At 45.9% G+C, this 22,272-nt stretch overlaps 1 protein-coding gene across 4 annotated transcripts in view; it reads right to left on the reverse strand.

Moving 5' to 3' along the window:
• Positions 1–22,272, reverse strand: part of PKHD1 (PKHD1 ciliary IPT domain containing fibrocystin/polyductin) — a 245,536-nt gene that overhangs the window by 157,975 nt on the left and 65,289 nt on the right. For all 4 annotated transcript variants that reach the window (XM_083495101.1, XM_083495102.1, XM_083495103.1 and 1 more), the window contains one exon: positions 21,668–21,818. In XM_083495101.1, coding sequence (XP_083351227.1) covers positions 21,668–21,818 — 151 coding nt within the window. The remainder of the gene's footprint in view (positions 1–21,667; positions 21,819–22,272) is intronic.

Consider the following 22,272-nt stretch of genomic DNA (forward strand, 5'->3'; position numbering starts at 1 on the left):
ACTCTAACTGAGACTGCCCCACCACTTCCAGAAAAGTGTCCAGAGTGCTATATTTATCTTGTGAGGTTTTACTTGTTTAGAAGGGAACACATGAACTCATTCTTATTTTGACAGTAGCACCTGAAGGCTCGCACCTGATAGCTTCAGGCTCTCATTGTCTTGTGAAAAGAAACGGTAGAATACAACTCCTACGTCCAACACATTTAGAGTTTACTATGGGAGTGGAACTAGGCCTTTTAACTGGGGTTTTCTTGTATTTTGGCTTAAGCGTGCCACAGTAAACCAAAGTTGAACCATTTCTCCATTTTCATGTTGCAAAAAAAAAAAAAACCCAACCCCGGGTCCTTATGAAACAAAGCAGTAACCATTTAGCATATGCACCACAGTTCAGAGCTTATATAAGCCACCTTTAGAAACATGTGAGAGTAGTGATGGTACAAGCGTTTGTTGGTGCCTGGCTCACGGAGTGTGGAAAACCCAAGACCAAGCTGAGTAGAAGCATTGCAGGGGGTTGGATGAGATGACCTGCAGGGTCCCTTCCAACTCTACAATTCTATGATTCTAAGCCCCACAACTTCCAAACCACATGCCTTCACAATACAGTGGTGCCTCGCAAGACGGAAAACTCACTAGACGAAAGAGTTTTCCGTTTTGGAGGTGCTTCGCAAAACGAATCTCCTATGGGCTTGCTTTGCAAGACGACAATGTCTTGCGAGTTCCTGCTGGGATTTTTTTCCTCCCCCCCCCTTTTTCTAAGCTGCTTATCAGCTGATCCGATCAGCAGATAAGCTGCTAAAAGCAGCTAAAAGCCGCTAATAGCGCTAAGCCGCTTATCAGCTGATAAAAACCGCTAATAGCGCTAAGCCGCTTATCAGCGGATCCGATCAGCAGATAAGCCGCTAATAGCGCTAAGCCGCTTATCAGCTGATCCGATAAGCCGCTAAAAGCCTCTAATAGCGCTAATCCGCTAATCCTTCAATGGGCTTGCTTCGCAAGACAAAGAAAACCGCTAGACGAAGAGAATCACAGAACGGATTCTTTTTGTCTTGCGAGGCACCACTGTACCCCCTAAGGCATCCATAGCACCTTCTGTGCCAACACACGCTCTGACTCCTGCCTTCTCTGCTCCTGAAATGGAGAATAAATGGTCGGAGCAGAGATGAGAGGCAATGGGGAGTAGTTCTTCCTCTCTTCCAGCAACCTCACACCACCAGCATCAGAAACACTGGACCTAGTAGATTCTAGCAGGGCAAGTCTTTTAAGATCTCCAGGCAGTCTTGGCTCCGAAACTGCCCTGATTTCCCTGGTGGATGACCTTTGCCAGGATTTAGAGAGGGAGAGTGTGACCTTGCAGTTCATCTTTCAGTGACCCCTTGATACCACCAACTATGGTATAATTTCTGTTGCCTTACGAGATAGCATTGTTGTTGTTGTGTCGTTTAGTCGTGTCTGACTCTTCGTGACCCCATGGACCAGAGCACGTCAGGCACTCCTGTCTTCCACTGCCTCCCACAGTTTGGTCAAACTCATGTTGGTAGCTTTGAGAACACTGTCCAACCATCTCGTCCTCTGTCATCCCCTTCTCTTTGTACTCTCCATCTTTCCCAACATCAGGGTCTTTTCCAGGGAGTCTTCTCTTCTCATGAGGTGGCCAAAGTCTTGGAGCCTCAGTTTCATGATCTGTCCTTCCAGTAAGCACTCAGGGCTAATTTCCTTAAGAATGGATGCGTTTGACCTTCTTGCAGTCCATGGGACACTCAAGAGTCTCCTCCAGCACCATAATTCAAAAGCAGGTTAAGGGGTGATATGATAGCCATGTTCAAATATATAAAAGGATGTCACATGGAGGAGGGAGAAAGGTTGTTTTCTGCTGCTCCAGAGAAGCGGACACGGAGCAATGGATCCAAACTACAAGAAAGAAGATTCCACCTAAACATTAGGAAGAACTTCCTGACAGTAAGAGCTGTTCGACAGTGGAATTTGCTGCCAAGGAGTGTGGTGGAGTCTCCTTCTTTGGAGGTCTTTAAGCAGAAGCTTGACAACCATATGTCAGGAGTGCTCTGATGGTGTTTCCTGCTTGGCAGGGGGTTGGACTCGATGGCCCTTGTGGTCTCTTCCAACCCTATGATTCTATGATTCTATGCATCAATTCTTCGGCGATCAGCCTTCTTTATGGTCCACCTCTCACTTCCATACATCACTACTAGGAAAACCATGGCTTTAACTATACGGACTGAGATGGCATTATAGGGCACTATTCTTCACTACTTCCTCACATTCCTGGAAGATCAGTCCCAGCAGCCAGCTGGATGCTAAAAGACATTTCCATTTAATGCCTTTGAGCATCTACGTGAAACTGCTGGGAAATGTCATTCAGGGGTTGGGTTGAAATGCAGACAACAAAGAGCTTTACTTCTCGTTTCCACCATCTGATCCTAGGAAGGCAGTGGGAGTTCTGAAATCTGTGTCTGGTGTTCCTGCAGGAGTGGATTGCAGGAGCAGGGGGCAAAATCTAGCTAAGATGGAAGCGCAGTCCCTCAGGGTTGGGGCAAGAGTGAATGCTGCCTAGAGGAGGAAGTTTGTGGGTACCTTCCTTGGATGCCCAAGTGGTAGGGATCCTTTTCACCAGCCTTCAGCTGTTTCACCTGCTGGGCCTTCTCTGGAGAAGATGCTGCTGAAGATGTCTACCTCCAGGGTGATTTACTTCAGTGCTGTGGGGCTGCTTTTGAAAACAGGCTAGAAACTTTAATTGGTGCAAAGTGCCCCTATTTTTCAGCACCATGCAGAAAGTTTTTTTGTTTTCCCAAGTCTTTTAACACCTCTTCATGTCTTTTAACATTATTGATTTTACTTAGTCTCTGAAGGATAATGGCAATTTGGCCTTATTTTTTTCACTTCTGTAGCTGGGCTGAATTTTGCTGGATTGGTTGCCAGGCTTTTAATTTGTGTCTACCTATGTTGGATTTTATTGCTGGATTTTATCTACTACAGGGTTGGTTTGAATGATTGATGGGTTTACTGAGTTCTTCATTATGGTTGTTTTCAATTTTGTGTCTTATTTTATTGTGCATGTTATGTGGAGAATATTTTTGATGCTCAGAAAATGTGTCCATATGAACACGGATCTCTGTTCCACCTGTACTGGCTACCTATTTCTTCCCAGACTCAATTTAAAGGCCTAGTAAAGGTAAAGGTAAAGGGACCCCTGACCATTAGGTCCAGTCGTGGCCAACTCTGGGGTTGCGGCGCTCATCTCGCTTTATTGGCCAAGGGAGCCGGCGTACAGCTTCTGGGTCATGTGGCCAGCATGACGAAGCCGCTTCTGGCGAACCAGAGCAGCGCACAGAAACACCGTTTACCTTCCCACCAGAGCAGTACCTATTTATCTACTTGCACTTTGACGTGCTTTTGAACTGCTAGGTTGGCAGAAGCTGGGACAGAGCAACGGGAGCTCACCCCGTCACAGGGATTCGAACCGCTGACCTTCTGATCGGCAAGTCCTAGGCTCTGTGGTTTAACCCACAGTGCCACCCGCATCCCAAAGGCCTGGTACTGACCTTTAAAAGAGATTAGGGCTAGGTTACCTCAGAAGCCAAGAAGCCACCTGCTGCCATAGCAATTACTTAGTCTTGAGATCAGAGCCAGAAGACCTGCTTTTTGCTCTGTCAATATGAAGAAAGGGTATAAGAAACATGCCTTCTTTTTGGCAACTCCCTGCTTCTACAATTTTTAATGACTTTTGCTAACTTTTTAATTGCAGGCCCAATCACGGGGAAGCTCTATGACGCATCTGCCCACACCTGGCTTCTGGACAGAGTCTTCCCACTGGACTCCTCTAGCAGGGTACCCTGTAATCACACCATTGGGGGTAGGGGTGTTGCACCACTGCTCTCCACCCCAACATTCAGCTAAGGTTTCCACCCAGTGCCTTATCCACCAAAAGGTGTGCCAGTTTGTTGTGAGGAAGGCAAAACCTCCAAACAGGGCTATACTGTTTGCAGGCAAATTCCTTTCCGGCTCCAGTAACGTGTTATGGGATTAAAATTGGCCACAACTTTATTAAATTCTCAGATGTAGGAATTGGCTTAGGCATTGGGCGTTTATCCCTCCCAGTCCACAGCCGGGGATCCGGGGAATATCAGGATTATCCAAAGTGTGTGGGGATTGGGCTGACTCTGGAGAACGTCTGTTCAAGCAGAGTGCCCTCCATTTTGCCGCGTTGTAGGGGAGAGCATTGACAACCCATTGGCATATGGCCAGTGCCTCCCCTCAAAATAACCACTTTAACGGGGAATCCTAAGATCACCGCCACAGGGGGGCTTCATGGCCCCCCCCCCATTGAGGGAAGATAGACTAAAGGAGCTGACGGAGGATCAACAGGCAAGTTACACCCTCTATTGTGAGTGTGGGCAGTCCTAACTCTACCCGGCAAAATCCCTTGGCAACACCCCCCCTGCCAGGATTGGCTGGTTGACAAGGCTAGGCAGGAACCACCAGGTATCCAGCTCGGAGGGGTGGCAAAGCTAGACCTTGCTGGGGGTCTAGTAGTCCCTGGGGGGTGGAGCTGCGCCCGACCATGAAAAAACCACCACCCCCCAGTTTATGGGGGGAGCAGTCATTCCGGCTCCAGATATGGCAACCAGAATGAACCATGTTGTTGTTGTTTAGTCGGACTCTTAGTGACCCCCTGGACCAGAGCACGCCAGGCACTCCTGTCTTCCACTGCCTCCTGCAGTTTGGTCAAACTCAATGACCAGCCTCAATGAACCATAGCAAGATCAATTGGGTGGTGCAAGGAAGGAAAAGGATAGCATACAATTAAACACAGCAGGCATTCTATTGCCATGAATGAAAACACAAAGCACAGCATAACGGGAGGGCAGGAGGGGTGCTCTTCAACCAACTGTGGCCCCACCACCGGTGGCACCGACCTAAATAGCTGCCTCCTGATTGGTGGATAGGCTTAGCGGGCTTTCCCGCCCTCCTTTGCATACGACCATGTGAAATCCCCAGAGGCCGGCCACAAAACGCAGAGGCCTTTTTCCTGAGGGGCCTGGTGCGTCACCATCACCGCCCACCCCAAGACTGGGTAAGCAGCCATTTTCAGCTGGGTTTTAATGTGTGATTTGTTGTATTCAAGCAATTGCATTAACCGGCTGCTTTTAATCCCTGTATTAAACAGCAATGCCCGTGCATGTTTTAGTACAGCTGCACTGGTGTTTTTACTGCTTCATTTGATCTTATGTCAATTCTATTTTATTTGCTGCAAGCCACTTTGGTTGTTCTAAGTGGAGCAGCAGGATAGAAATACTAGCAGTAATAATCAAATACAGCCACCTTCAAACAAATCCTAAAAATTAGACCACCCCAAGAAAAGGAAATAGAGCATGGTTATGTGATCAACCTAGGTAAAGGTAAAGGGACCCCTGACCATTAGGTCCAGTCGTGACAGACTCTGGGATTGCGGTGCTCATCTCATTTTATTGGCCGAGGGAGCCGGCATACCGCTTCCGGGTCATGTGGCCAGCATGACTAAGCCGCTTCTGGTGAACCAGAACAGCGCACAGAAACACCGTTTACCTTCCCGCCAGAGCGGTACCTATTTATCTACTTGCACTTTGATGTGCTTTCGAACTGCTAGGTTGGCAGGAGCAGGGACCGAGCAACGGGAGCTCACCCCGTCGTGGATTCAAACTGCCGACCTTCTGATCAGCAAGTCCTAGGCTCTGTGGTTTAACCCACAGCACCACCCACGTCCCTATGTGATCAACCTACTACCTAATATATAACTGGAAATGGGTTTATCCCATGTCAGAGGAGATAGAGTCATAAAAATAGGTGCTCTCCATTTATTCAGTTCAGTTTGAAGAACTTAAATTCTACACCCTCTTTGGCTAAAATCACCACTAATGATCTCTGACATTTGAAATTTAACTAATCAGGGCTAACAGCTCCAGCACCAAACCACCCAGAAGTCAACTAGAAATATTTTGCCTAGCAGTAAGAGCAGCTGACAAAATTAAAACAGCAGCAGCAGGTGATTTTGTCAGGGAAACTCATATGGCCCCCTCTCTATTGTCCTTTTAGGTTTCCATTAAGTGATATTGTGGTTGCAATGGTCAGGCAATACCCGGGAGGCCAGAGGTGAACCTCCCCCTTTATACCTTGAAGACCTAAGGTGCTGGATAATGCAAATAATAATAATAATAATTTGTAGTTTATGTACATCAATCCATGATGTCTTATCAATTATCTGAAGGTAGCAAATTAAAAAGGAATAATACAGCTATCAGCGCCTTGTACACAGTTCCCCATTTTTGCCCAAGGCTTAGCATATGGCAACCTTTGCTGACATGCCTGCCTGAACTTTATGTCCAAACTCCCAATGATTGTCAGCAGAAAAACAATGGCTAAAGCTTTCCATATCACAGGGGACAGAGGGAGTTTTATGTTAAATCTGCTTGACACAGCTTTAATTCACTTCAGAGTTGTCCTTATTTTGTTCATTAATTTATATATTAAGGTCTTTCCATGCTGCTCCATAACCAAAGGTCTCTGGGCAGCATACATTTTAAAAATGGTTAAAACACAACAAACTTGGATCCTAACTTTCCTTCTGTTTCCCATCTCCCCTTGCAAAGAAGGGCAAGCAAATTCATCCTGGTTATGAGCATACTGAGCTAAAACGTATTCAGAGTTACAGGACTGAAAGCACATACAACATTATTCAAAATCTCTCTCTCTCATACGACTGCTACAACCAGAACCTGCCCCAAGCCTAACCTGGTGAGACAGAGAGAAAGCGCTGGCAATTTTGCTTATCCTTCCCTTACAAGTCAGAGCTACTTTCACCATTTATTTATTTATTTCCCGACTTCCTTTTTAAAAGCAAGGTCCCTTTTCTCATTTAATCTGACAAAGATTGTCCTCTTAGAATGACCTTTCTCCCCACCCCCTCTCTTTCCCCTTCCCCTACCCCAGGCTATTGCCCTCATGGCAGTAACTAGATAACACACTCTATCAGAGTTTTTTTTAAAAAAAAATCATTGGAAAGGCACTAGCGCTGATAGTGGCATCAATCCTAACCTGACACGGGCCAGGGTCAACCATTTATCTCTTCGCATTGCCTGTGGTAACAGTGGCAGCCATGTTGGCTTTCTCTTCGCAGCTTAACAACCTTGCAGAAGGCACATTTGTTCGTAAAGATAACATCTGCACTTAAACTTGGACTTTCAGTTGTTGCTGTTGCTGCACACTGATCACACAGGACTTACTGTTCTCCTGGGGTGGGAGGTCATTTAATATAATTTTGAAAGACGGCTGTCCAGATATTGAGAAGAATGAGGCGATACGAAGCAGCATAGGTTCAGAGAAGCCTACGAAATATCACTGACAAACATCAGTGTAAGTATGAAGACCAGAGGGCCGGCTGCTTCCAACTTCAGAAGTACTGCTGGGGGACGGGGGGGGTCAGATAATAAACTTTGTAATGACTCGTCTTTTCCCATGCATCACCGAGTACCCAGAGCGATTTAAATGAGGCGCCATCCATGAAGGACGTCACTCCTGAAAAGGGAGGCTCAAAAATGGATTTTGAATTGCTTGCAATGGGGGCAGGGGTTACAAAAGGGGCATAGAAGTTTGCCATACTTTATGAAAGAGGCCCAGGGCACAGGACAATGATTGCCATGTGTCGCCATCTGTAACAGGTCTAGCAATAAACAGTCAAGAGTAAATATGTGCATAGAAGGAGATGTCATAGAATCATAGAATCATAGAGTTGGAAGAGACCACAAGGGCCATTGAGTCCAACCCCCTGCCAAGCAGGAAACACCATCAGAGCACTCCTGACATATGGTTGTCAAGCCTCTGCTTAAAGACCTCCAAAGTAGGAGACTCCACCACACTCCTTGGCAGCAAATTCCACTGTCAAACAGCTCTTACTGTCAGGAAGTTCTTCCTAATGTTTAGGTGGAATCTTCTTTCTTGTAGTTTGGATCCATTGCTCCGTGTCCGCTTCTCTGGAGCAGAAGAAAACAACCTTTCTCCCTCCTCTATGAGACATCCTTTTATATATTTGAACATGGCTATCATATCACCCCTTAACCTCCTCTTCTCCAGGCTAAACATGCCCAGCTCCCTTAGCCGTTCCTCATAAGGCATCGTTTCCAGGCCTTTGACCATTTTGGTTGCCCTCCTCTGGACACGTTCCAGTTTGTCAGTGTCCTTCTTGAACTGTGGTGCCCAGAACTGGACACAGTACTCCAGGTGAGGTCTGACCAGAGCAGAATACAGTGGCACTATTACTTCCCTTGATCTAGATGCTATACTCCTATTGATGCAGCCCAGAATTGCATTGGCTTTTTTAGCTGCCGCGTCACACTGTTGGCTCATGTCAAGTTTGTGGTCAACGAAGACTCCTAGATCCTTTTCACATGTACTGCTCTCAAGCCAGGTGTCACCCATCTTGTATTTGTGCCTCTCATTTTTTTTTGCCCAAGTGCAAAGAACCAGCTCTGGACTGACTGATCTTACGAGACACGGTGAAGCAGTGGTCCTTTCGAGGGGTGGAGTGGGTGTGGGCGGAGCAAAAAAAGAAAATACAAACTTTGTCCATTACCCTTCCCACATTAAATGGATATTTATTGGACTAAATAAGAGCATAAGCAGAATGAACATCATTCTTTAGGTTTGTTTTAAGATTTTCAGAATTGAAAGTGGCACCAGATGCACCCATATCCCCCCCCCCCATGTTTTTCTTATTTAGAGAATGTGGTTCTGAGCATGGTTTGCTTTATTTTTTGGCTTCTGCACTGCTCCCCATTTTTTATTTAAAACTTTCCCCGTCAACAGATAGACTTAAAGCAGCTCACAGTGCAAACACCTTGAACACACATCAACAGGAAAGACGGGTCAAGTTTCATTCAGAGTAATTAGACCCACAGCAGGTAGACAAAAATATCTGGAGGAAGGAGTTTCAGTTTCCCATTGAAAAAGGGTGCACCAATACTCTGGCCACAACCACCGCTGAAGTTCAGTTATTTCCACAGCTGCACAGCCACCACTGAAGTTCAGTCATACCAGTGGTTGTTTAATTAAATATTTAATGCTTTTTTCTCTTTTGTGGGGAGAGCAATTCAAACCAAAGATCTGCTGAGATGAGAGCGTTTGGATTCAGTCGATCTTGGGCTTTCCCAATTGAGCCAGAGATACAAAAGCATAAGACCCTCAACCCCAGCTCAGCCAGGTGTTAAGCCTCAAAAAAGGGTGATTCTGGGGGTATGGGAGAAGCAGTGTCCTCCTCCCAGAGAGAACGCGTTGCGGTGAGATCAACAAGACTGACCTCACTGCTGTTGTGGGTGGAAGCAACTGGATAGCCACAACAACCTGATTGGTGGTCCCTCGGTTGATGGGGTAATTCTGGCCAAATAGGATTGTTTCATGCATTAACCGAGGGACCTATATACCACTGCATGTTGCGTTGAGCTTCCTCTTTTCGCCTCGTGCAACAGATCTGCCACCAACCATCCCTATATTTAGGGTTCAGCACGGGACGCGGGTGGCGCTGTGGGTAAATCCTCAGCGCCTAGGGCTTGCCGATCTCATGGTCGGCGATTCAAATCCCCGCGGCGGGGTGCGCTCCCATCTGCAGTCCCAGCTCCTGCCCACCTAGCAGTTCGAAAGCACCCCTTAAGTGCAAGTTGATAAATAGGTACCGCTTTCTAGCGGGAAGGTAAACGGCGTTTCCGTGTGCTGCGCTGGTGCCAGCTCGCCAGAGCAGCTTCGTCACGCTGGCCACGTGACCCGGAAGTGTCTCTGGACAGCACTGGCCCCCGGCCTCTTAAGTGAGATGGGCACACAACCCTAGAGTCGGACACGACTGGGGTACCTTTACCTATTTTATGACCTTGCTATGCCATCATGGGTTGTTTGTTTTGGGGACAGGGGCCCAGTAGGGATTTTCCCATTTGGCTGGTTGGCTGGTGCCATTGGGTTTTGCCTACCGTGTAGCAAATTGTCACAACTTTGTAAGGTTTGGCAGTTAGGCATTGGTTGAATGTGGAGTGGAGGGGAGGTTGTCACACCTGCCCCTCCTATGCGCGAAAGGTATTCCGTTAAAGGAATCCAGGGGCTCGCCCTGCTTTTGTCTGACCCCCTTCCAGGGCTTAGGGCCACGCCAGAGCCCCGGGGAGCATTTGGGGTGAGCTTAAGTCTGAGCCTGGCCCAACGCTCCCCCAGAATGTTTTCCCTTACTGACCTCTGCCGGAGGCCAGTTGTCAGTTCTGCCCTGCTAAGGTCAGGTGCAGCTAGTCAGGAACCAATGCCTAAGCAAACCACTCACGATCTGTAATAAATAAAGCTGTAGCCAAAATTATGCCAATAACCTTAAATTATATTCTGTGTCAATTGTGTCTTTATTTATTTTTGGGGGAGGACTAGGGAACTTAACACGCAACAGGGCAAAGAGAGACTTGCACCCATGGCCAATTTAGCTCACAAAAAGGGTGGTGTAAGACAAATGCCTCCTGAACAGAATATGGAATAGGGATTATGCCCACTTTCAATAGTTAGGGTTGCTCTGTTAGGCAGAAGTACATTCAGTGCAACACCATGGACTGGAATGGTTAGAGTTATCAGCCTGCGTGTTCCATAATGGTAATCTCTCAAGAGACTGGATTGCCACAGATCCAATGCTCCACCAGCTCGGTTTTCCTGCCTTTGGCTTCACATACATGGCATCTGCCCTAAAAGATGTATTCATACCACCTATGGTGCCAGGGGAGTAAGGAAAATCTGTACAAGGGAAACATTGTTAACACAGCATGCTTGCATGATGATTAGGTCTGGTCTAGTGATCTGGAATAATAATCTGCAGGCTCACTAAGCATAATAGGTTCAAAGACATCCAAGCTTGGTCAAAACCTCCCATAAGCCCAGAGAGAACATCAGCATCTCGTATTGAGATGTTTACCCCATCAGCATGTTTACCCCATCAGTGTCTCGGTGGTTGACATTTCATTAGATATCAGAGGTATAAGTGGACAGGTTATTCCTCTGGGCTTCCCTAGCCCTGTATTCAGAGTAGCATTTAGCCATGAGCTAATAAGCCACCAGCATCTTCGTTTCTAAAAAGGTTGAACGGCATTATTTACAGAAGCAGACTCCCCAGGTTAATCACAGGCTAAGTTGCACATGCAGTGGATTCCAAAAGGAATACTAAGAGGTTCTGTCTTGCACAAATGAATTCATTCGTGCATGATCATCATCACCACATAGCCTAATAGTAGACTTAGACGCTGAAGGCACACTGCACATGGTTGTCTATATTAACTTCACCATGGTAGATGGAGCTGAAAAATAGTGACTGTATGGCAGCTACGTACAGGGCCAGCCCACCCATGAGGCAAGAAGGGGTGACTGCCTCAGGAGGCAGGAGCTGCAGATTTGGCTTCCAAGGAATGCCTTGCCCACTGCTGCTGCCACAGGCCACCTCTACAGTGGCCTCTTGCTGAACTGGAGGCGCTGCTAGTCTCTTCCCACCCTGGTTGTTGGTGGGAGGGGGTCAGCAAGGTTTACCAGCCACGGGCTGGATCACTCCCATGGAGACCGTCCGTGGGCCGGAGTGGTGCAGTGTGATTCCAGAAATTGCGTCTGTGAATGTCCGCGGCACCGGAAATCGCTTCTGCGCATGCCCAGATGCTGGAAATCACACCTGTGCAGAAGCAATTTTCAGCGTCTGGACATGCACAGATGCGATTTCCGGCACCACTGTGAGTCCCCGCGCCGCACTGCGCTGGTTTAGCGCAGCGCGTAGGGGACTCACCAAGTGGGTGGCTTGTGGGCCAGTAAAACGGTCTTTGTGGGCCACATCCGGCCCACGGGCCACACGTTGCCAACCCCTGGTGTAGATCTTTATTTCCCCCTTTGTTCCTGATTGTAGATCTTCACTCACCCCTTCTTCCCTGGCAGGAAGAGAGGGCCGTTTTGTTTTTCACCTCAGGTGCCAAAATGCCTTGGGCCTGCCCTGGCTCCAAAACGGAGCAAGTGAGATACGTCAGCATGCTCAAGGGAACACTAGGAACTGAAGAAGTAGAAAAACGTGCTCAGTGGCCACAGCCTGTCTGTTGGGGTGGGAAAGGAATATCCTGAAAGGTGGCACAGTTGATGAACATGCTGACAGGAGCATGGCAACATTTTGTTGCAGGTCACACTCGTCAGCATATATTTCCAGCACTCTAAACAAGCTTGCGGAGAAGGGGCAAAAGCCTTGTTCCTAATGAAATTCTCTTTTTAACCTGCAATCGTAAAGTTATGCACATGCGAAGACATATTAGATCAAGGCTTTAATATAATTCTGGCTCCACTCCTCAAAAAGAGCAGTGTATGTCTCTGTAGATAAGACAGCAGAGCTTCTTTAGTCAGCCTGTGTGTGACTGGGACAAACCCTTCACAGATCTCTCAAAGCCATCCACTGCCATCTGGTTCCTCCCCTCCATGTTTCTGGCTTGAAAAAAGCAGCAGAATTCCTAAGGATGCAATCTTGTTTTTTGCATAATTTTTGGAGGAATTTTCAGTCAAAAAGGTGGGGTGAATATATCCTGGATCATAGAATTGTGGAGTTGGAAGGGACCCTGAGGGCCATCTAGTCCAACCCCAATCTAGTGCAATGCAGGGATCTCAACTAAAGCATCCATGGCAGGTGGCCATCTGACCTCTGCTTAGAAACTGCAGGACTGAATTACTGTGACATGCAGTAGATAGGGCTGCCTAAGCGCAGAATGCTCTAGTTAGGCTGCTGATGGAAAGAGACCACTATCAGCACATGACACTGGTGTTAACAGACCTCCAGTGACTTCCTGCTGGGCCAGATTTAAGGATCAAAGTTCAGGGGCTGTTTATTTTTTAAATATATATATATATTTATTGGTTTTTCAGATTAAAATTTTACAGTCGTATATCGAACACAGATCATAGAAACAAGATTCCAAGGATTCTCCTGGACCGCCATCCTCCCCTTTGTGGGCCCAATTATTATTAATCATTTCCTCCTGCATCTTTTATGATGATCCAAATCTTTGACATCTCCGTTATATCCAAAATTCACCGTTAAACTACAAGTGATATTCCAATCCTACTAATGGTTTTAACTGCTTACAATGGTCTTTAAGATAAGTTATAAATTTCCCCCATTCTTTATTAAAATTTTGGTCTTCCTGATTTCTGATTCTTCTGGTCATTTTAGCCATTTCAGCATCATCCATCAAGTGCTGTTTATTTCATTTATATTCAGCCTTTCCTCCCAAAGGATCCCAGGGCAGCAAACACATCCACAGCAAAAAAAATAACACACACAAAAAAAATTAAACATTCTAAAAACTGTCGCATTTAAAATGTATAAAAGCACTTTTCCATCCAGCTGTTTCAGAGCTTCCAGAAACAGTGCCCTTCAGCCATCAGATGCCTGGGTAAACAGGAATAATTTCCAATTCCTCCTAAAAGTCAATCTTGATAGAGACAGAAGCACCTCACTGGGGGAAGGGGGTATTCCACAAATGGGGAACCACCACTGAATAGGTCCTGTCATGGGTCAAAAGCAACCAGGCAGCCCCCAGTGGCAGGACCATCAACAAAGCCACTTCCGCCCTGCAGAGGCGGTGGTGTTGCAGGCTTCACACACGCAGAAGAGGGGAGGAAGTGCTATCACCTGCCACACATATTGAAAGATAAAGGATTCGGGGACTGTGGCCCCTGTCAGAAGCCTATGCAGGTGAGGGCCTAAGGCACGCCCTCTAGCGGTGACCCCGGGGGAGATCCTAGTTGATGTGCATCAGCAGGACTCCCCCTACTGGTGGTTAACCCTTCCTGGACTTCAAGCAGACGGGCTGAAGCCAGATATAGTCGGTTAGGACCAATGCCACGCCAATACCGCTCATCACCTGTAACCAATAAAGTTGTGGCCTTTTTTAGCCCATTAACCCTAATAATTGTGTCATGTGTCTTTATTTCCACTGGGGGGAGGTGGGAACTTGCCACGCAACAAGGCTCTGAACAACTTAGGCCTAGAATAACTTAAGGACTACCCCACCATATATGTCTCAAGTCAATCACTGAGATCATCTGGCAAAGCACTATGAGTGGTCCTGTCTATGGAACTCCCTCCTATTAAAGGAAATTTAACATATGAAGGCCATTTTATTTCAGGGGGGCTTTGTACCATGAATGCTATTCCAATGTTCTATTTTCTGATTTAAAAAATAAATAAATCTACATTTTAAATTTTGTATGCTGCATGCTTAGTTTTTTGGTAAGCTGTTTGAAACATTATATGAAAACAGGGTATAAATGTATTATATTAAATAAATGTAGAAGGAGAGAAGCAACTTGGAAGAGTGATTCACACGTGACACGGGAGCAAACAGAATAGGACAACTCAAGTGCTTGTGTTCCCCATCTCCTTCACATTAAGATGCACAAACACAAAGCTATGTCTGTAAGTGAAGTGTGTGCATCTTAATGCAGACAATGTTATGAAAATCCCTATTTTACTCATGAGGACATATGCCTAAAAATGCAAGTTACTAATTTGTCCCTTCCTGCCCTACGGGAAGGTCGCTTTCTAAACTTGGAGACAGGAAAATATTTTTAGGAACACTTAGGGGGAGAAGGAAAAGAGCTGGCTTTTGGAAACCATCAGATCTGGGAAGGTATGTCCAGAAGCCAAAATCAATGTTAAATTGATTCCGATAAGAGTGCGTCACAAGAGTCTGAAAGCAGATAACGGGAAAAGACCAAGCAATGAATGCTCAGGAAATGGGTGTCTTTTCCTAAACTTTGCTCTCTCTTTTTGTAATTATCTGTTCTGCATACTTTCCTGAAGGTATTCCTCCATTTGTTTTACTAAACTAAAGCACTGTACTCTCTTCTTCACTCTACTGGCTCTCAAGGATCATCAATGAAATATTGAATATTTGAGGTCCAGCTGACTAAGTTTTCACAACATGCCTCAAGCAGCTTACTAAAAAACTAAACATGCAGCAAACAAAATTTAAAATGTAGATTTTTAAAAAATCAGAAAATAGAACATTAGAATCACACTTCATAAAATCATAGAAGAGTTGAAAGGGACCCTAAGTGACGCCTAGTCCAAACTCATGTAATGAAATCCTCCAAGGAAGGAGCGTTCTCCACCCCAGAGACCCTTCCACTGTCAAACCATCAGCTCTCACCATCAGAAAGTTCTTCCAGATGTTTAGTCAGCCTTCATGTTTCCTCACACATTGGCAATACAGCCAGCAGCAGCCCACAATCTATGGGGCATCCACTCTTCTCTTCCACTGCTGCTCTCAACACTGCCAACTCCATTTCACCCAAGTCTCATCCATCTCTTTACTATATTTAGCATGAGATGTTCCAAATCCCATCTAAGCCGTCTGACATAAAATTCCCTCTTCATGCCACAAGATATCCTATCAAAGGTAAAGTGTTGCCAGAAATCCATATCTAAACATTTATTGTCATTGTTCAAATCAAGCTTTTGCCTTCATACTGAACTACAATGCAGATCATACAAGTCCAATGAGCTTTTCAATGTGCCACCAATCTGTCAATGAGTTCTAAAAGATGCACGTGTCTATTTCCTTCGTCACTTATACCCCCTCACATGGGTATACTTTGCCTGGTCAGAATGGAGCGCAGAGCCAGGAGGACGTTACTAACACAATTAATCGTCCAGCTCAATGTGAGGGCAGGGTTTCCGTGCTAAACCTTTGCGGCAAGCTAGCATCCACTCCAGAAGGACAAACCACCTCCTATTTGTGCTTTAATAATAGGTTTGTGTGCTTATTCTTTAATACACAGTAATGTGTGCTTATTTTTAGTACCCCACACACGCTTTAATATGTACACTAACCATACTCCACAGCCTGCCCTCTAGGTGCTTTAACACTGAAGAATACTCACCATTCCCAGAATTAAATATTTTGAAGGAGGAGAGATGAAAACGTTCACAGCAATGCATCTCTAAACTTCCCATGCACAAAATAGTTTTCAGGGTGTTTTTTTATAAGGCAATAGTTTCAGGAGAACATTTGTTTTACACTTTGACATCCCAGAATCACCAAGTAGAGATCAAATTTTCAACTGAATTAATTATTTTCTTTTAAGCCAACAAGGTTAAGTGTCTATTGATAATACAGAGCTTGATGCTCAATATATGTAGAGGTGCATTAAATCCTTGGAGTCCAGTGTGCAAGGGAAATGGTGATGTCCCATTACTTCCCTGACATTTTGCACCTCTTGCTAATAGCACCATTATTGTAACCCAATGTACAAGATGCCATTAATGCATTGCTCTGACTGCTACCATTATTTCCAGTGGAAAGGTAAGGCCAGTTTGCATGACATGATTTAAGCCTCTACAAGGAAGCATGCATATAGCACATGGTGTCATAAATCTTACCAGGGGGCTGTCAACTAAAATGGAAACCTTTTATCTGACCTGCCCCTTCCCCCATACATACTCACATACATGCTACTTGGGTTTCAGTTAGCAAACACAAGTTTCTTTAAGCCACAAATAAGCACAAGGCAGTCACTTAGGTGGCCTAGTCACTAGGCAGTACCATGGACAGAAGAGAGCTTTCTTCTATGAACAGAAAGGACCTGCCATTCAAGGTAAAGCAGATTTTATGATCAGGAAACTCATGGTGCAAATCAGCCAGGTTCTGGGGTATGATTTAGGAATAATCTCCCCAAGAGCCCATCCAGAAATTATGTTTCTGCTGTTATGGAGTTAACAGTATTACAATAGGGAGCTATGTGGGTTGGTAATATAACTCTGCAAAATACAGAATTCCTAAATTGTCTCCAAAATATTTGACATGCAGATGGCGCAAGATAACCCAGAAAAGTACTGGCGGCCTGGAAATAGTGAATAGGGAAAGTTGTATATGCAGTTATTAATCTCTGATAGCTCATTCACACATGCCTTTGATGCTACATTCAACAAGTTGTGAATGCCTGGATAGCTTAGTTCAGGGGTAGGCAAACTAAGGCCCGGGGGCCGGATCCAGCCCAATCGCCTTCTAAATCCAGCCCGCAGACAGTCCAGGAATCAGCATGCTTTTACATGAGTAGAATGTGTCCTTTTATTTAAAATGCATCTCTGGGTTATTTGTGGGGCCTGCCTGGTGTTTTTACATGAGTAGAATGTGTGCTTTTATTTAAAATGCATCTCTGGGTTATTTGTGGGGCATAGGAATTTGTTCATTGCTCCCCCCCAAAAAATACAGTCCGGCCCACCACATGGTCTGAGGGACGGTGGACCAGTCCCCTGCTGAAAAAGGTTGCTGACCCCTGGCTTAGTTGGTCAGAGTGTGGTGCTGATAATGCCAAGGTTGCAGGTTCGATCCCTGTATAGGACAATTGCATATTCCTGCACTGCAGGGGGTTAAACCAGATGATCCTCAGGGTCCCTTCCAACTCTACAATTCTGTTATCTATGACCTATGAACCAGCCCGTGATGATGGGGAGAATCTGAACATTCTTCCAAACAAGACTCTTTAAGAAACTATCACTACAGGGAAGAGAGATTGCTCACTTGCTTCTGCTTGTGTGTGTTTTAAAATAGTTATACCCTACCCTTTTCATATTGTTCAAGGCAATTTACAGAAATAGTAGACATGTGACACAATTGTCGGCATTTAATGTAGCACTGAGGGGAACCTTCCATTAGTGCAAGGATTTCCTCTTGCATAATGGAACATTCCCCCCACTTCCCCACTCAATCTGACCTGGGTTTCCCCCCCCCCACAACCCCCCAGATCAGATCTGGGAAATTTGCAGGGCATGTATTGCAGGAGGAGGAGGGATCCTGTTGTACTAACACTAATCCTGGCACTAGCACAAAGCCACTCCCGAACTACGGGGGGGGGGGGGTTGCAGGCTCATGCCCCCATCCATATTTTTGCGGGGCTGGCGCCAGCCCCGCGGGACTCAGGGATCCCCATTAATATTCATATCTGGCAGCACCAGCCAATGGGCTGGCGCTGGGGGCAGGGCTACCTGAGGGCCAGTGGCGTAGTGTGGGGGTGCAGGGGGGGCCGGCCGCACCGGGCGCAACATCTGGGGGTTAGGTTTAGGGGGCGCAAATCCAGGGTTAGGGGGCGCAAATCCACGGGTTAGGGGGCGCAAATCCACTGGTTAGGGGGCGCAAATTACTTGCCTTGCCCCGGGTGCTGGCAACCCACGCTACGCCACTGCTGAGGGCACTTAAGGTCAGGGCAGCCCGGGCTCGCCCCTTTTCCTCCTCTGCAGCAGCCGCGGTTTCCCACCCACCCACCCTTTAGGTGTGCATTTGGACTTTGCTATGGGCTTCAGCTGGTCGCCGCAAGGGGCCTGGTAGGAGTTTTCCAATTTGGCTAATAGGCTGAATTTTTGAAGCCACTTGGTTTTTTCGCCTACCGCGTAGCAAAACGTCATAACCCCTTGGTTTTGGCAGTTAGGCATTGGCCGGGGTATTGTTATGCAAATGAGGTCAGGGGGGAGGATCACCATCACCTCCCCCAATGCTTGGAGGGTAGTTCGTTAAAGGACTCCGGGGGGCGTTGCCTCGTCCGAAACCTACGGAGGCTAGGGCCTAAAGCGCGCCCCCAAGCGGTAACCCCTTGGGGAGCGCCTAGGGATGAGCATCTCGGGGGCTCCCCTGTTGGTGCTTAACCCTCCCCGGTTAGACCGGATAGTCTGATAGGGCCAATGCCTAAGGCCAATACCGCTCTTGCCTGTAATCGATAAAGTTGTGGCCATTTTTCGCCCATCAACCTAAATTCTGGTGTCCGGTGTCTTTATTTATTCCATCTGTGGGAGGGGGCGGGTATCGCCACGCAACTATTTACTTGAATACTTCCTATTAAAACAGCGGCATACTGTATAAAAGAAAATCAATAAAAGCCAGCAATGAGTTTAAAAGCAGCTGCAGGGGTTTTTTTGGGGGGGGGAGCAGCACAAAACATAACAAATGCCAAATAGTGGGAAAGGTGGGAGCATGCAATTACAGTAAAAGGTAAAGGGACCCCTGACCATTAGGTCCAGTCATGGCTGACTCTGGGGTTGCGGCGCTCATCTCGCTTTATTGGCCAAGGGAGCCAGTGTACAGCTTCCGGGTCATGTGGCCAGCATGACTAAGCCACTTCTGGTGAACCAGAGCAGCGCACGGAAACGCCATTTACCTTCCCGCCGGAGCGGTACCTATTTATCTACTTGCACTTTGACATGCTTTCAAACTGCAATGTTGCCAGGAGCAGGGACTGAGCAATGGGAGCTCACCCCGTCGCGGGGATTCGAACTGCCAACCTTCTGATCGGCAAGTCCTAGGCTCTGTGGTTTAACCCACAGCACCACCCGCGTCCCTTGCAATTACAGTAGGCAACACTAAAAACCAGCTGCAGCAGGCCAAAGGTTTTAATGAGGTTTTAATGGTGCGGTTGAAGGACACCAAAGACGACTCAAGACTCCTTAAGTGGGGAATTCAAAAGTTTAGGCACTGCAGCAGTGATGGCCAACCGTGTCCCAACCAAATATGGATTTGGAACTCAGAAGAGGGTCTCCACAGATATCTTAAAAAAACAGGCATGCTTTTGTAGGAGAAGCTATTTCTTATCTCCACCTCCTATTTAAGGTAAATAAATATACGCAACACTAGAACAGATTATTACCGTATTTTTTGCACCATAACACTCACTTTTTTCCTCCTAAAAAGTAAGGGGAAATGTCTGTGCGTGTTATGGAGGGAATGCCTACGGGTGGCATGCCTACGGATTTTCCTCCTCTAAAAACTACTTGCATGTTATGGTCGGGTGCGTGTTATAGAGCGAAAAATACGGTAATTTGCACTGAGGACAAGTCAGTTGAAGTAATTTCAAACTGACCAGATGTTAATCCTAGGCTGAGGAGCATGGAGACCTTTAGAGCACATTCAAAGCACATTTTCCCCCTAAAAGAATTTTGGGCGCTGCCAGTTGTGAGGGCTAAACGTTAGTGCCCAGTATTCTTTGAGGGACTGCATGTGCTTCAAGTGTGCTTTAAAGATTAGCACGTACACAAGATGCCAACCAGTAATATCACTTTATTATCATATTTTTCTGTGTATAAGACTTTTGGGGATCCCAAATTAAGAAAACCGGGGGAGATGGCCCAGAGTTGTTGAGTTTTGGGGGGCAGGATTGCCAAAGCTGTAGAGTTTTTTTGGGAGGGTAATGCCCCAAAAATCGCACACCCAACGCTGCCAATCGCACGTGTCACAGGAGAAAACAAGCGTCTGCCCGCTCGCCACCAGTAGCAGCCAATCGCACACACAATTGCCACAGCGGAAGCCAATCTACAGCAGCCTTTGACACAACTACCAATCAGCCACCAAATTGACGTACCAGCAGCCAATCCTAAGCAGCAGCCAACAATCACCCACCCAATCGCCGCCGATAAGCTCCTGCTCGCAGCTGCAACCAATCGCCCGTCCAGCATATGCACTATCTGTGTATAAGACGCCCCCTGATTTTTAACCTTATTTTACAGTTAAAAAAAAAAAAACCACCACGTCTTATACACGGAATAGTACAGTATTTCACCGTCTATGCACTAGCAAAAAGATGTAAGGGAGCAAGCAACTGGAGTCAAGTAAAATGCTATTTATTCATTTATTTGATAGGAGAGATACCTTACATTACATTTACACTACATTTGCCTAAGGAACACCACCAAATCTAGTAAGTTCATACTCATAAAGGTGGTTTTTTAAATAAAAAAAGCATTCACACTGCCACACACAGAATATAGAGCCATATGGACACACTGTTAAGACTGTATTCACGGAAGACAATGTTACTCAGCTACGAGTGATTGCCAAAGAAGAAGAGGATGGAGCCATAACCAGGTAATGCAAAATCAGCTGTGTGGGCAGCTACCATCTCTGGGAAAACAAGGAAAGGCAAAGAAGGAGAGGCTGAGAGAGATAAGGTATCTGTGCTTCTCAGAGCATGCAGGGACACAAAACCAACTTCATATTTATTTATTTATTAATCAAATGATGGGATTTTTCAAGTTGATTTGGGTTCCAGTGTGGGGCAGTAGCAAAACAGAGTGCTCTAGAATTGTAACTGTCATTCTCCCTCAATAAATAAATGTGGCAGAACTCTTTAAAGTCTGCCTAGCTGCCCCACATAGCCATAAAGAGAAGCGTTGTCATCAGCCTGTTTCAACTGGTAAGCAGCCCGTAAAGAATGATAAGTTTCCATAATGGCTCAAAAAAAGGCCCCATAATAATCTGTGATCAGGATCTCTGATTCGAGCAACAGAGACAGGAAGAAGTATCGAATTAGGAAGAGTGCTTGCATTTGTAAGAAAAGGCTTTGCAAAAATAAAATGATAACAATAAGCTATAAAGGGCAATTAAAAGAAATGGGGCTGGTCTCATCCATATTTGCTAAACCATATGACTAACCATCATTTCCACTGCTGTGCATTAGAAATGCTATTCAAAGTTGGATAGCGGTTAAAATTATATATTGCCTGTGCCTGGCCTAAATTGTTTTTTTCCCCCTCTTAAATGTACACAATATTACAAATTTAATTTTAAGCTGTTTGAATCAGTCTATAAAAAAGATTTGATTATACCTGAGTGTTCTGGCCCCGCTCTTTCCATATCTCAGTAATCTTGGCGGTAATTGGCTGATTAGGTTCCTCACACTCCATCTCTGCCTCAGTTTCCATGGTAATGTTACAGGAGCTATTATAGATGAGAACTTCATCTCTTTCCACTTTAGGGCTGAAACGAGAAGGGAGGTTAAATGGGGTGTCATCAATCTTAATGAAATGCAATTATTTTTACTCTTATTAATCATCGCAAGCCATTAGCTTGTGGCAACTGCAGGCCACCATTTGTCAAACTTTGCAAATTTCTGTAATTTTGTTTCCATTCTTTTATTGTTTATTTGTTTTGCCTCCCCACCCCCTTTATCTACAAGCCCTCTCCACAAAAATACACATAGGAAATGTTTTTTCAGTGATGCCATTCTGCCTGCCGATCAAAACATATGTACACATTCAGTTCCAGGACGGAGCAAACACAAGAACGGACAACTAAAGACAACAGACACTGCTTGAGTCAAAAATGGCAGCAAACCCCAGGTAGCGCTTGTCTCTTTTCCCTCTCTTACTCACACTTAATCCTGGGGAATGAATAACTTGCAACTCCCTTAGGGCAAGCGCAGAAATTGGAA

This window comes from Podarcis liolepis, assembly GCF_965112155.1.
Source record: "Podarcis liolepis genome assembly, chromosome: 3".
Lineage (NCBI taxonomy): Eukaryota > Metazoa > Chordata > Lepidosauria > Squamata > Lacertidae > Podarcis > Podarcis liolepis.